Source organism: Prionailurus viverrinus, chromosome D3 (genome assembly GCF_022837055.1).
Source record: "Prionailurus viverrinus isolate Anna chromosome D3, UM_Priviv_1.0, whole genome shotgun sequence".
Taxonomy (NCBI): domain Eukaryota; kingdom Metazoa; phylum Chordata; class Mammalia; order Carnivora; family Felidae; genus Prionailurus; species Prionailurus viverrinus.
Window position 1 is genome coordinate 7435522 of NC_062572.1, and position 14310 is coordinate 7449831.

General features: G+C 41.0%; 1 protein-coding gene across 18 annotated transcripts in view; it reads left to right on the plus strand.

The window, feature by feature from the left end:
• The window catches only part of CLIP1 (CAP-Gly domain containing linker protein 1), a 125622-nt gene that overhangs the window by 69916 nt on the left and 41396 nt on the right, over positions 1-14310 (plus strand). For 14 of the 18 annotated variants that reach the window (XR_007145779.1, XM_047827530.1, XM_047827529.1 and 11 more), the window contains 7 exons: positions 1617-1721; positions 5522-6466; positions 8259-8375; positions 10717-10774; positions 11538-11621; positions 12559-12715; positions 14070-14235. Coding sequence is in view for 17 of the 18 variants with exons in the window: in XM_047827530.1 (XP_047683486.1) it covers positions 1617-1721; positions 5522-6466; positions 8259-8375; positions 10717-10774; positions 11538-11621; positions 12559-12715; positions 14070-14235 (1632 nt within the window). In the remaining variant the exon portion in view is untranslated. The remainder of the gene's footprint in view (positions 1-1616; positions 1722-5521; positions 6467-8258; positions 8376-10716; positions 10775-11537; positions 11622-12558; positions 12716-14069; positions 14236-14310) is intronic. The other 4 variants (XM_047827523.1, XM_047827524.1, XM_047827534.1 and 1 more) reach the window with 2 other exon arrangements.

The window sequence follows — 14310 nt, forward strand, 5'->3', positions numbered from 1 at the left end:
CCCAATTACATAGATCTGGATTAGATCTTGTAAAAGCAGGTAAATTGAACAACTTCTGTCTGAGGCACATGTGGACCAAGGGGACTATCCAGACAGTTAGGTTTTGGATTTTTTTTTTTTTCCATTATTTTTGTTGAGTGTAAAGAGCTGAAGCAGATGGAGAAATTAAAAAAAGGTTTTTTTTGTTCACCTTTTGAATATTCCATGATGGTTTATACATGGTTCACAAGCAACGTGACCTTTGGAATGTGTTGAAATCCCTAGAGAACCACTGGAGTTAGTAAGGATGTTTTCAATGTAAAATATCCTACCTTATACTTAAGCTCTGCGTTACTTTCTGTTACTTTATTTAGAGTGTGTTGTCATTTTCTCATTGCCTGTAATTGTCCAGACATAGATCTGACCAGTTAGAACCACAAAATACTACAATTAATATAAGTAGTTAGAAGCTGCTGGGAGCAGCTCTATCAGTAGGTTTTATCAATCAGTTGATTATGCTGGTAACCTGTTGAGTGGACAGGTGAGTGGGGAAAGAGGTACATTCAGACTGATACCTAGATTATTTCAAATTGATTAAGTCTCTGTCTGCTGTTAGAAAGAGATTGCTTTCTGGGTTCTCCATCAGGTAATGTCCAAGTCAGTGATGATGGGGAGTCTCTGGAGTTTCGAAACACATTAGGATCTGACCAGCTCCTTTTGCATGGAGCTCAAATGAATACCTTTGTGCTGAACCACTGTTTCTCACTTCTGAGCTGGTAACTACTTCATCCTAGGATCAAGAAAATGAGCCCTTTATCAGCTCTGAACTTCTCTCCTGATCTGAGTCTCAGGGATGTAGCATAATTATTACTGAATTTTCCCCTCATAAATATGATCTCCTCCTTTTTTCCCTGGTGACAAAATAGTTTTTGGAAAACCCACTGTTGGAAGGAAACTAGGGAATTAGGAAATGTTGCTAAAAACGTCAGTCCCGTTTCGCTCATCTCCACAAAGGCCACCGGTGTGATTTTCTCAGCTCTGGTTTCTAGATTCCCTTCATTAGGTTTAACTCTCCACACTTGTTCACATCAAAGTGCATGCCAGAGTGCTAGGATCTGCTCTAGGGACTTACCGAACTCTTCTAAGATTTATGACCTGTTTTGCATATTTAGGGGATTAACAAGTGATCATTGTGAGGGTCAATTCACTTTTCAAAGTCACCGAGTCAGTTACATACACATTGATGTCAAATAGCTGTTGTGGGGAGGAGGGAAAACGATAGTTTAGAGGAATATTAACTATTCTAATTTGTGCTGATAAACTTCACTTATCAATATAACTTATATTTGGCTGCATGCATCTGACACTTTTCATCTTGCCTCATATGTTTTCATTTGTTTTCTTTCTCAGTAGACTAGCTTGTGTCCCCTGCCCACCTCATCCTTTTGTCCGTAGCGTTCATCCTCACCCCCAGCCTCCCCATCTCGGTCCATCCTCTGCCCTTCTCCATTCCCCTTTTTGTTCATCCTTCGGCGGAAGGTACTGGTGGCTCAGCCTGCATGCCGCTCTCTCTCCTCTTGTGCTGGCATGTCATGGTGGCACTGTTGTGTTCTCTTCCTCTTCCTTTTTACTAACAGACGCAGACCAAACTGGAGCATGCCCGCATTAAGGAGCTTGAACAGAGCCTGCTCTTTGAAAAGACCAAAGCTGACAAACTGCAGAGGGAGTTAGAAGACACTAGGGTAATGGTTTTCACTGTTTAATGAAGCAGATCCATATATGTGAATGGTGATGCCTCGGGGGACGTGCCTTGCAGTTGGCCTAAGCCTTGACCCAGTGGTTCCACCTGAGTTTGGTCTTGGTGCCGTTCAGGTGTTTGTGAGCTTAGGCTGATGGTTAGACACAGGTGTTTCATGTCGAATCCTACGTCAAAGGTAAAGACTCATACCTTTGGTTAACTCAGCCAAAATCAAGATCAGAAACAATACAACTGTATAGACTGCATGGACGTCCACAACCACATTTGAGGCTTTTTGTATTACTACCTTGAAATACGTTTCTCCAGTTTGCCACGAGCAGTCAATTGTCCTCTTGTTCTCATATGCCCAGTGACAGGGTTTTCTGAATAATTTTTTGCTATTGTTGTTTTACTTTCCCTCTCTTTTCCTGCCTTCTTCCCTGACCTTTTGGGGGAATTGAAACGCTGGCTCTTTTGAATGAGAGTTAAGGACTTTGATCCCATTGGCCTTTTTTTCTTGATAGCTGGTATGTCTTGTATTTCCCTCCTTTCTGTCACCAGTAGGTGAAAATCTCAGCAAGCAGGAGGGAAAAGTGTGCTGGGACCAGCATGGCTTCCTACAACCCCAGCTCACTGTCTTTGGCCCTCCGAGCCAATGCGTTAGTCATGTTTTCATTTATTTACGTATTAAAGCACTTATATAGTGCTTACTCGGGGCTGGGCGCTATTCTGAACGCTGCACCAGTATTCACTTACTTGGTCTCACCTCAATCCCAGGGGAAGTGGTAGTATTGTCACCATTTTACAGATGAGGATACCGAGAGATGGAGAGGTTAAATAATTTGCCCAAGGTTACACAGCTAACGGTAATAGTGGAGCCAGGATTTGTATCTAGAGCAATGGTCCCCAAAGTCTGTGCTCTTGACCACCATAGGATGGAGTCTATTATGGAGGCAGTTTTGTGCTGAAATATTTAAGAAATAATCCAATACCTTTACATATAAGAGGACATGTGTCCACACACACACACACACACACACACACACACACACCTTTTAAATCACGAATTTGACTGTCAATGGCTAAATTGTCCAGATTGTTAACTTTAAAATTTCAAAAATCACTGTCTCTGATCAAATTTGGCATGATTTTTTCTTTTGAATTATTAGCACTTGAGGAAATTTCCTTTGCTGAGAAATCATTGATCTAAAAATCTAGATAATTGAATGATTTTTCTTCTCTAAATCATAAGTTTTTGTTTCTTAAGAAGAAAGAAAAGGTTCTCAGTTGGCCTCAAGAGTAAAGGTACTGCCTGTGTATTTGGTAAGAAAAAAGTCCTGGTAGTTTGGTGTTGTTTCTTTGTTACCTGAGAGCCAAAGATTTGATCTGGGAAATACAAGGGACTGATGATAACATTGGGCTCCTTTAGTGAGAATGGCTGTTGAAGGAAGGATATATATGTATATGCACATGTATATACATATGTATATATGTGTGTGCGTATATATATATATATGATATATATATATATATATATATCATATATATATATATATTTTTTAGCCCATGAATTCTTCCCATGTAGATAAGTTAGTAAACAACTTGGGTGGATTTTTGTTTTGTTTTTGTTTTTGCTGTCGGTAAGAAGGTATCCATTACGACATGGTTTATCCAATTATCTCAGGTTTAACCTATTTTCTTTCTGTAACAAGTCATGTCTTCTATTGATCCTCACTCTTGCTTGGCCAAGTGTGAAGCCAACCAGTGAGCCTCTTGAATTTCTTATCACCTACCTTCCTTTTAGGAAGTGCTTTAGAATTCCTAAAAGCCAGTAAGGCCAGTTTGTAAGCAAGCTTCTGGAGACAGAAGCAAGACTAAGAAACGATACCTGACTTTTATGGCCTGACCCTGGTGGAAGAGGCAGACATGTGGTTTCGCCCGAGGGCAGACTTGGGGAAATAAAATGAAAAACAGAAGTGCTGTGAAAATGCTACAAGATAATCACTATTATTTTGACTTATTTTTTTACTTGATATTTCCTCAGTTTGCTTTATAGTGACTAATTACAGATTCTTATCCTATTGGATTTAATTTATGTTCCTGACCTTGAAGCACTGGGGTTTATCAATGTTTTGTACCTTATTTTGTGGCAACAAACTCTCGGGCACCAGAGAGTTTCTGCCCCAGAAAAAAGTATATAAATAAATTAACCTCTTGAAGCTGGAGCATCTATAACCCTGAAGCATAACACTTACAATCAGCTTTGGAAGAGTTACGGACTTCCTTATGCAGTTGTTTTGGAGACCCAGTTGGCTGCTTTTCCTAGTCTTGGGTGGACGTCTTAGTGTCTCTCCATATCACAGCCTGTAGGTGTGCCGAGAAAGTGAAGGAAACAACGGTGACTTTCTGTCCCACTAGAAGGCAGTGAGGGAGAAGAGCCTTCCACCTGGAGGAGTTGTAATCCTTAAAATTGGTTTTTAAATCATTCATGTTCCCTTCTTTTTCCCAGGTTAGTCCAATAATTCGTTTTTATGCCCAAAGGTATCATTTCCCACATATTTTGTGTGTTACTCTGACTGGCTAACAGGTATCAGAGAGAATTCATTTCCTAAGAGTAAAAGGACACAGTTTAAGAAAGTGTTTTTCATAGTCCTGGGGAGTTTGTTTAAAAACAGATTCTTGGGTGCTATCCCAGAGCTCAAATAGAATCAAAACATGGGAAAGCACTGGGACATACATATATATGCCTTTTAGACATATATCCCAGGAGATTGATTTGCATACTAAAATCTAAGAACCACTGGGTTAGGGGAACAAGATATGTACATTAAAATGCCAATAGAATTATAAAATCTAAAAAGTGTAATCTCTAAAGATTCTTGTGTATAATTGCAGGTAAGTAGTAGTTCTCATTTTGTCTTCCTAAAAAACAGGTTAATGAATTATTTCTTCATTATCCGGGTGAAGCTTTTATTCTAAAGTTGATGTGGTATTAATTGAAACATCTGATAGGTAATTTCACACATTTTTATACCAATCATAGCCGACAGAAGTATAATACTAACCATATATATGTAATTGAAAATTCTGTGCTTCCCACACGAACATACTTTTTTAGTAGATAAAAAGAAAAAGAAAATGAGTAATATATTTTATTTAAACTGGTATATCCAAAGTAATATCGTCTCATTATGTAATCAGTCTACGAATTATTAACAAGGTGTCTTCTGTTCTTTTTTTTCCCCCGAGTCTTCAAAATCTGTGTATTTCACACTGCCGGCACCTGTCACATTTCAAGTGCTCAGTAGCCCCGTGTGCTACTATACCGGACAGCACAGAGCTTTAAAATCAGCCGCCTCAGGTAGATGAGCATTTACACATCCTGGGTGAAGCAGAGTAGGGAAAAAACAGGTAAAATGAGGAGGATTCTTTCTTCCAGCAGGCAGATAAAACGAGAAATTGGAAAGCTACTGTTTCCCTCAACTTACCTGTCAGATGATGGGCACTTCTCTAAAGTTCCTTTAGAGGAAAAAGAAACCGCTTGGAGCAAGTTAAATTCCATATCAGTTTTCAGTTGCTTGAGCATCTCAAGGTGGTGGAAGTTTGCCCAAGATGATGACTTACTTTGGAGCTCTCAGACCTGGGCTTCCTCTGTGATGGCAGCTAGAGGTGGGTGAGCACGAGGGCTCGCCGTAGCTCACCGCTGCCTGAGGTGGGGAGTTATTAAAGATCTTCAAGGTTAAAGGAAGTTACCAGTGATGGGTTATTGACATGCTTTGTTTCTCTTTGGGCTGCGGTTACTAGGTGGCTACAGTGTCAGAAAAGTCCCGTATAATGGAGCTAGAAAAAGAGCTAGCACTGAAAGTGCAGGAGGTGGCTGAGCTGCGGAGGAGACTGGAGTCCCAGAAGCCCACTGGGGACGTTGACATGTCGCTCTCCCTTTTGCAAGAGATAAGCTCTTTGCAAGAAAAATCAGAAGCTGCCCATGCTGACCACCAGAGAGAAATCACTTCCCTGAAGGAGCGTTTTGGAGCCCGTGAAGAGACACATCAGAAGGAGATGAAGGCTCTTCAGGCTGCCACAGAGAAGCTTTCCAAGGAGAACGAGTCCCTGAAAAGTAAGCTCGATCATGCCAACAAGGAGAATTCCGACGTGATAGTCCTGTGGAAGTCCAAGCTGGAGACGGCCATCGCGTCGCACCAGCAGGCGATGGAGGAGCTAAAGGTGTCCTTCAGCAAAGGGGTCGGAACGGAGACAGCAGAGTTGGCGGAGTTAAAAACACAGGTGGAGAAGATGCGACTAGATTACCAGCACGAAATAGAAAATCTGCAGAATAAACAAGACTCTGAAAGGTCTGTTCACGCCAAAGAGATAGAAGCCCTAAGGGCTAAGCTGATGGCGGTCATTAAAGAGAAGGAGAGCAGCCTAGAAGCCATCAAGGCGAAACTGGACGAAGCAGAAGACCAGCATCTAGTAGAAATGGAGGACACCTTCAACAAATTGCAGGAAGCTGAAATAAAGGTAAAGGAGCTAGAGGTCCTACAAGCCAAATGCAGTGAACAAACCAAGGTTATTGGTAATTTTACATCACAGCTCAAGGCTGCCGAAGAAAAGCTCTCGGATCTTGATGCGCTTCGGAAAGCCAGTTCCGAAGGTAAATCGGAAATCGAGAAACTTAGACAGCAGCTTGAGGCAGCTGAGAAACAGATTACAAATTTAGAGATTGAAAAGAATACTGAAAGTGGCAAGGTTCGTATTGGCGTCCTCCATCCTTTAAGTTTCCATCTGTCCGTCCCGCTTTGCACTGTGTGTTACTTTTGAGTGGAGCTCGTTCACCTTCCAAATTCCCGATTCTACTATATAGCACATTGCTTTGTGCCGGCAAATTTCCCAGCTGCGTGTAGCATCCTCTGAGTATCTTGAGTGTGGTTTCTTCTGAGGAGATTAGAGAAAACACTGGCTCAACTATGTGAGTTTATTTTGGTTTCCTGTTATCTGGAAACTTTAGACTTTGTCTCTGGGCCAGGCTGTACGCTTTCCTGTTGAAGCTTGGTTCTGGTCTGTCATCTTTTTAAAACAGAGAATTCCCTAAGGTGATGGTGTTAAGATAAATAAATGGAGAGGAAAGAAATTTAAAAGATTACCTCCTCCCTTGCCATTTACGTAATTGTCTTGTCCATAAGGTAATATATAAAAACAGACTGTGGACCTTCAGGCTTGAGTTTGACTAATGGAAATTAACACTCTATGATAAGTAATACTCACAGCAAAATAAGGTTAAGAGCCTGGAGCCCTTGGCATCGCTACTTCTTTCTCCTTGGAGCTTTTCCTATGCCACAGTGAGATCATGTTCTATTCCCCACCTTTTTATTTATTTATTTTTTTAATTTTTAGAAGTTTATTTATTTTGAGAGGGAGACAGGATGAGTGGGGGAGGGGCAGAGAGAGGAGACAGAAAATTCCAAGTAGGCTCCCACTGTCAGTGCAAAGCCCGATGTGGGGCTCAAACCTACGAACCATGAGATCATGACCTGAGCCGCCGAAACCAATAGTTGCAGGCCTAACCCAGCCGCCCAGGTGCCCCTGTTCCCTACCGTTTTGAGGAAAGATCTGACAAGTATGCTTTTGGTCAAGGTGCAGGAAATTATATGGAACGTTTGTCAGCTACATTCCTTTCTAATTAGCCTTTTCAAATATTCCCTTCATTTTTAAGAACCGTTTGAGGGATGGATGCTTTCCCAGCCCTCTTGCCACTAGCGGGAGTACTGGTACTGATGAGGAATGTTAAGAGCTTTTTGCAGGAGAAACTGCTTTGTTACCAAAGGGTTGTAAAGTTAAACGGGGAGATGTGAAGACAGAAGGAAAAGTCACTAAGTAACTAACGTTAGTTGAAGATAACAAGCTAATTACAGGAAGTTTTTCTCAAATCTCCTCACTTGGATCCAAAATACCAATCAAAACACAAAAATGAATTAGTAGAGCAGTATGAAGCTAACTAAGGGTTGGTCAGCTTTTTTGACATCCAAATTTAATGAAAACCAATTTCTGATGACTGTTGTCCAGTGGATTTTAAAATTCTTTATTTTTTTAAGTGTTGAAATACTTTAAGCATATACAAGGATAGAAAATAACATAGGTCGCATGTATCCGTTATTCCTACTTTATGGATTTTAAGGTCCAGAAAATGAAATTGCTTAACTTACCCACTTAGAAAGTAAGTGTCTGCGCTTTCTGCTTTAGATCATGCTGATACTCCAAATTTTGGTATAGAAAAATACTTTGTTTTGACTGTTTTAAATAGCCATTAGATTGTGCTACCTAGAAACGGATTGTGTGAAAAGTCATTGGCTTCTTAGAGTTAACAACCACAAAAAAAGAAAAGCAGTAATTTTTTTACCCATGCCTTTATTCCTTTCGGTTTTGTTTGGTTGTGTTTGTTTCTCGTATGTTTTTTAGGTTTCTTTTATTTTTTCTTTCTCATTCATTCTTTTTTGTTTCCTTCTGTTCGTTTACTCCTGTGCCACGTCACTGTGTACGGTAGGCTAGTAACATTTCCAGGGAGCTTCAGGGGAAAGAGCTAACACTAAATAACCTTCAGAAAAACTTGAGTGAAGTCAGTCAAGTGAAAGAGGCTTTGGAGAAAGAACTTCAGATTTTGGTAAGTACCTGTTGGGAATCTGACTCTCAGGGTTTCTGGCCATTTGAATGGCTCCTGTTTTAAAAACAAAAATCTCTGTAAGGAAGTATTGTACCTGTTTCCTTCCTCTTTCAAAGTATTGATTGAAATTGAGTGTATTAGTCATTGGCTGATGACCTTGAAGGGAATGGGATCAAATCGACACTCGCAATAAAGGTAGGTATTACTTTTTCCTTTTTAAAATCTAGCCTTTGCTTCTGATAAATGGGTCGCTTTGGCATATTATTGACTGCTTAGTTTTGCTAAACACAGGGACCTTCCAAGTTACACACCCAACACGTTAACTTTCATTTATAATGAGGTCTTGACTGCTTTCTCGTACTTTCCAGAGAGTTGTCCCGGACCATTGGCATCCTCTGTTAGCAAGGCAGGGTGCTAAGTCTACGAATTCAAAGAATCGTCTCTTAAAACTCTGTTCATTCCACCCCAGGAAATTACATTTCTTTTCACATATATCCTCTTGCCTTAATCCCAAGTTGTAAGACATTTTTTTTCTTAACTTTTTCTTATCTTTTCTCAACTGTTCTCCTTACTTCCTGCATCAGAAACTGAACTTACAAGGCACCTGGGTGGCTCAGTTGCTTGGGCGTCAGACTTTTGATTTTGGCTCGGGTCATGATCTTGCAGTTCGTGATTTCGGGCCCTGCATCGGGCCCTGCACTGACAGTGTGGATTCTGCTTGGGATTCTCTGTCTCCCTCTCTCTTTGCCCCTCCCCTGCTCTCACTCTGTCTCCCTCTCTCTAAATAAATAAATAAACATTAAAAAAAAACCCAACAACCCTGAATTTAGTCAGGGCCAGCGACCATAAGCACACATCATGGAGAGTTGAAGGTTATGGAGAAACTGGGTAAGAGACACATGAGTCAGGAGGGGACAGTTGTCTTAGATCCTCCATATACCATCCTCTTCCCCACTTCCTACACTTCTTTGCTAATACCAGGGGTGAAGGAGTATTTGCTTTTTTTTTTTTTTTTCCAATGCCAATATTACAAACTACTTCTTCAAATGTTAAATATATAGCTGCACTGTTCATTTTGGTAGCTACTGTTCACATACGGCTATTTAAATGAATTAAAATTAAGTTCTTCGCTTGTACCAGCCACATAGGAAGTGCTTAATACCCACATGCGGCTAGTGGCTACCATACTGAACAGTGCAGTATAGAATATTTCCATCATGGAGGATAATTCTGTTGGACAGTTTTGATGTACAGTATTTTAGCTACTTTTTTGAGAATAAGTTGGCCTGGGAATGACAATTTTCTAATATGGTATCCTTTAAGAAAATGTGTTTTGAGTTTCATACCATTTCTCTGCCCTCTTCCCCAAGCTTTACTTTTTTTTGTAAGTTAGCATATCCCTCTAGGTACCCTGTAGAGAAAACTTGCCGTCTAAATCTGGCTTTGGGAATAACACAGGTGGACAATGTGTGGGCTTTGGTGGACTTGTGTGGTTCATGTACCCGTTTTTAAAATAATTCTAAATAGTTAGAAACACTCATTTAGAAATGTTGGTGTATCTAGCTCAAAACTCATCTCAGGGAAACCAGGAGAGTGTTTTTATCTACTGTCATGTTTAGAAAAGAGTGGGTGAGCAATGGCCCTTTTTGGTTTTAGAAATAGTTTTTTTTTTTAAGTACATTTTATTTTATTAAAAAATGTTGTTTAATGTTTTATTTATTTTTGAGACAGAGAGAGAGGCTGATCGTAAGTAGGGGAGAGGCAGAGAGAGAGGGAGACAGAACCCAAAGCAGGCTCCAGGTTCTGAGCTGTCAGCACAGAGCCCGACGCGGGGCTCAAACTCACGAACTGCAAGATTTGACCAGAGCTGAAGTCAGATGCTTAACCGACTGAGCCACCCAGGTGCCCCCAGAATTAGTTGATATGGTTTCAAGATGTTAGGTTCTCATTACTCTCAGATATAAAACATTTCAGAATTCTGATCACTGTCTTAGCCAGATATCTGAAGAGAAGTTCTGCTAATTGAGGATGGCAACATGAAAAAAGCATTCACATGTGCCACATGTACTTACGTGTGCACATTCACACATCTGTACAGATGTATGTGCACACCTAGGTATGCACACACATAGAAACCTCATTCACTTGTGTGTGTACATGCACAGTATACATATGGTAGCACTTGGTGTCTACACGTTTTGAGTGTAAGCTCGTTTTGATGAAACAAAATCAGCCACAAAAAGTAGATAGTGTTGTAGTTATCACTGACTGAAGCTTTCTATTTCTATAATTTGAAATCTTTCTCATCTGAATATCCAATTCTTTTTTTTTTTTTTTTTAGAAAGAAAAGTTTGCTGATGCTTCAGAGGAGGCGGTCTCTGTTCAGAGAAGCATGCAAGGTATGTCTTACTAAAGTATGAGCAGATGGCTTTAGAGAATGTCACACTCTCACCCTGAAGATGGCGTCTGGAATACACAGAATAGATGCTCCTGTAGTCTGATGTCCCTCTTCTGGAAGCTCCTGCAGCCGGATTGCATTAGCTTCCTGAAGCCTCAAACTCCCATTAATTCTTTCTTCTTTTGACTTGAAGCTTATTCTATATTAAAATTAAATATACTTGGGAAAAGTATTATCTTAATCCTCAGGCATTGATAACTATTGAGTTTTAGCTGGAAGTAGGAAAGAGAAGCCTAGAAAGGGATGCGTGGTGTCTGCTTTATTTATTTATTTATTTATTTATTTATTTATTTATTTATTTATTTAATTTTTTGAGAGAGAGCACGAGTTGGGTAGGGACAGAGAGGGAGACACAGAATCCGAAGCAGGCTCCAGGCTCTGAGCTGTCAGCACAGAGCCAGACACGGGGCTTGAACTCATGAACCACGAGATCGTGACCTGAGCTGAAGTCAGACACTTAACCGACTGAGCCACCCAGGTGCCCCGCCTGGTGTCTGTTTAATTCACAGATGTGGGGAGGCAGAAAGAGACGCGTGCTTACTCCTGTAGGTCCATTATGCAGTGGTTTGATGTGTGGTGGGACTTTCTAGCATTTCTGTCCTCTCAAATCCCAAGCATATTATTTGATTTGGTTTAAGACAGCCAGCCTCTAGATGGCTTCTTAAGTATGAAATATATTAAACTTTTAACTTTATCCTCCATAGAAACAGTAAATCAGTTACGTCAAAAAGAGGAACAGTTTAACGCGCTGTCTACCGAATTGGAGAAGTTGAGAGAAAATTTAACAGGTAAGGTAGCTCTGGTTACTAAGCACTGGATATAGTAGGTTTCCTAGGATTTGTGGGAACCATAGTACATTACAATAACATTTACTCAGGGGTAACTTCTTCACTCAATAGTGTGATATAATGAGATCAAATACTTGAATACTTGTTTGAGGTCTATAAATTCCGCACATGCTCTCTGCCCTGTTTTCAAATGTCAGAATCCACCACGTGTCACCGTTCCTACCGCTGTCCTTGACTCAAGCCACCCGTCATTTTTCACTTTAGCTGCTCTAACAGCTCACTGCCTGCTCAGCCTGCTTCTGCCCTGCCCACTTTGGTCCATTTGTAGCACCCCAACCAGAGCGGTCCTTCCACCATCAAGTCAGGTCGTGTCACTTTTCTGCTTGAGATCACTCGGTAGCTCCCCTCACATGCAGAGTAAAAACTGCAGTCCTTACCAATGCCAGGCCCTGTTACCTCTCTGATTACATCCCGTAATCTGTAGTCTCTCTGATTACATCCCGTAATCTGTAGTCTCTCCAATTACATCAGAAGGCCCGTAGTACCCTTCCCCTTGTTGATTCTACTTCAGCCATATTGTCCTCTGCATGGCAAGCATTTTTGTGCCTCAGGGCCTTTGCACTTGGTGTCCCTCAGCTCCTTCTCTTTACTTAAATGTTACCATTCAGAGAGGCCCTGCCTGAGATTTTAACCTTCCCGACTCCTTCGTGGTTTCTTTCTCTACTTAACATTTTTTTCCCTCTTGGCAATTAACCCTATTTTTATACTATTTAGTTTCTTTCTTGATCTTGTTTATTGTCCGTTTTCTTGGCTAGAATATAATTTTCATGAGGGCAGGGATTGCTGTATGCAAATATTCCCAGAACAAGCCTCGGAATACAGGATGTAGTCAATAAATTTTTGTTGCCTGTAATTTGTTTTTCCTATGTATATTCAGATATGGAGGCAAAATTCAGAGAGAGAGATGACAGAGAAGAGCAGTTGATAAAGGCAAAGGAAAAGTTGGAAAACGACATTGCAGAAATTATGAAAATGTCTGGAGATAATTCTTCTCAGCTGACAAAAATGAATGATGAGCTACGTCTGAAAGAAAGGTATGTACGAATGGTTATAGGGGCGCCCAATTTAGGTTGGCCTCTGAAGTAAGGTCTCGGAGGGAGCGGAGCCAGAATTCAGGGTGGTTCTGTTTTAAAGTTTCTTGTCTCTCTTCCTTCCTGTCATTACCCCGGTGTACCCTTCAGTCAACTACTGGACCTTCTAAGTAATACAGTATTGTGGACTTTTTAATGACTTGCAAAGAATTTTACCAAGGGCAGTGACATCTTTTACAGGCGCTTAACAATTTTTTAACCTGTTTCAGTGTCAACGAAGGGTAGCCCTTATTACAGGCTTAGTAGGTATGTGCCCTGCACTGTGCTGGGTGTATTTTCTAATTCTTGTAACAATCCTGTGAGGTGAGTGTCTTACTCCCATTTTGAAGAGAAAGGAATTGAGGCTCAAGAAGGTGAAGTCACTCGCTTGTGTTCTGGCCCCAGAGAGCTCGCGGCTCTCGTCGCTGGGCTGTTCGTCCTCAGCGCTAGCTTCTTTTATCTTCACCTCTGCTGTTGTCTTTATTCTGAGGTTCTTGTTGCTTTGATTTTTTTTTTTCTTTTAATAGCTTCCATACAAAAAGCAAATGTCTCATAAGGCAAAAAGCCTTCAGAGGACATTTTAGGGCCAATGAGTCTGAAAGCGTGACTAGTTGGCAGTTAGGTTTGCATCCACAGGCCGGCGTGGGGTGGCGGGGCAGGTGGCGACTGGGCCTTGGTTGGCCGCCTCGGGTCAGACCCGCTGTGAGGTGGGTGCAGTTGCACAGGCGGTTGTGGCACGGTGCCCTCGAGGAGCTCCATCTCTGCAGGTGTCGGACAGGTGTAAAACCCAGAGGGACCGCCCGAGTTTCCCTCCTCCGTTCTCGGAGTCGTCTGATAGCCTGTTCTCCAGGTTTGTGTCTCACGTCTTTGTGTACATCTTTGTTGGACCACATTAGGATCTCGAAGCTAGTTCTTCAAGTTCTGAAGTGTCATTTTGTATCTTCTGTACTCAAGTGGCACTAGAATGAGTTTTTGATAATCTAGTCTGCTAAAATTTTGAAACTTAACTAAAATAACTCACTTCCTCATATATGTGTACTTTTCACTCATTTTTCCCTTACTGATCTATTGACATAAAATGATAAACCTTCACAATTACAGTAGTTGTCACTCCAAATAATGTATTTATAACTGTCACAATTGTTAAAATTATTCTTCAGGGCAAGTCAGGTTAATTTTTTGTTGTTTCAGACGTCATTAGGTTATTCACAACTTATAATCATTAATACAATTATTAATACTATCTTTCTAAGCATATCTTTGGAATTCAAAGCATTCTTTTGAAAGCTCTGACCCCTTGTATTGAAACTTGTTCTAGAACCGTAGAAGAATTAGAGCTAAAGCTCACAAAGGCTAATGAAAATGCAAGCTTTCTGCAGAAGAATATTGGGGAAGTAACTCTCAAAGCGGAACAGTGCCAGCAGGAAGCAGCTAAAAAGCATGAGGAAGAAAAGCAAGAACTGCTGAGGAAATTGTCGGACCTGGTAAGGAGGCAATAAATGGGACTGTGTGTTGGCAGGAAGGTGAGGGGCAGTGCAGATGCGGCTAGATGACTCTCT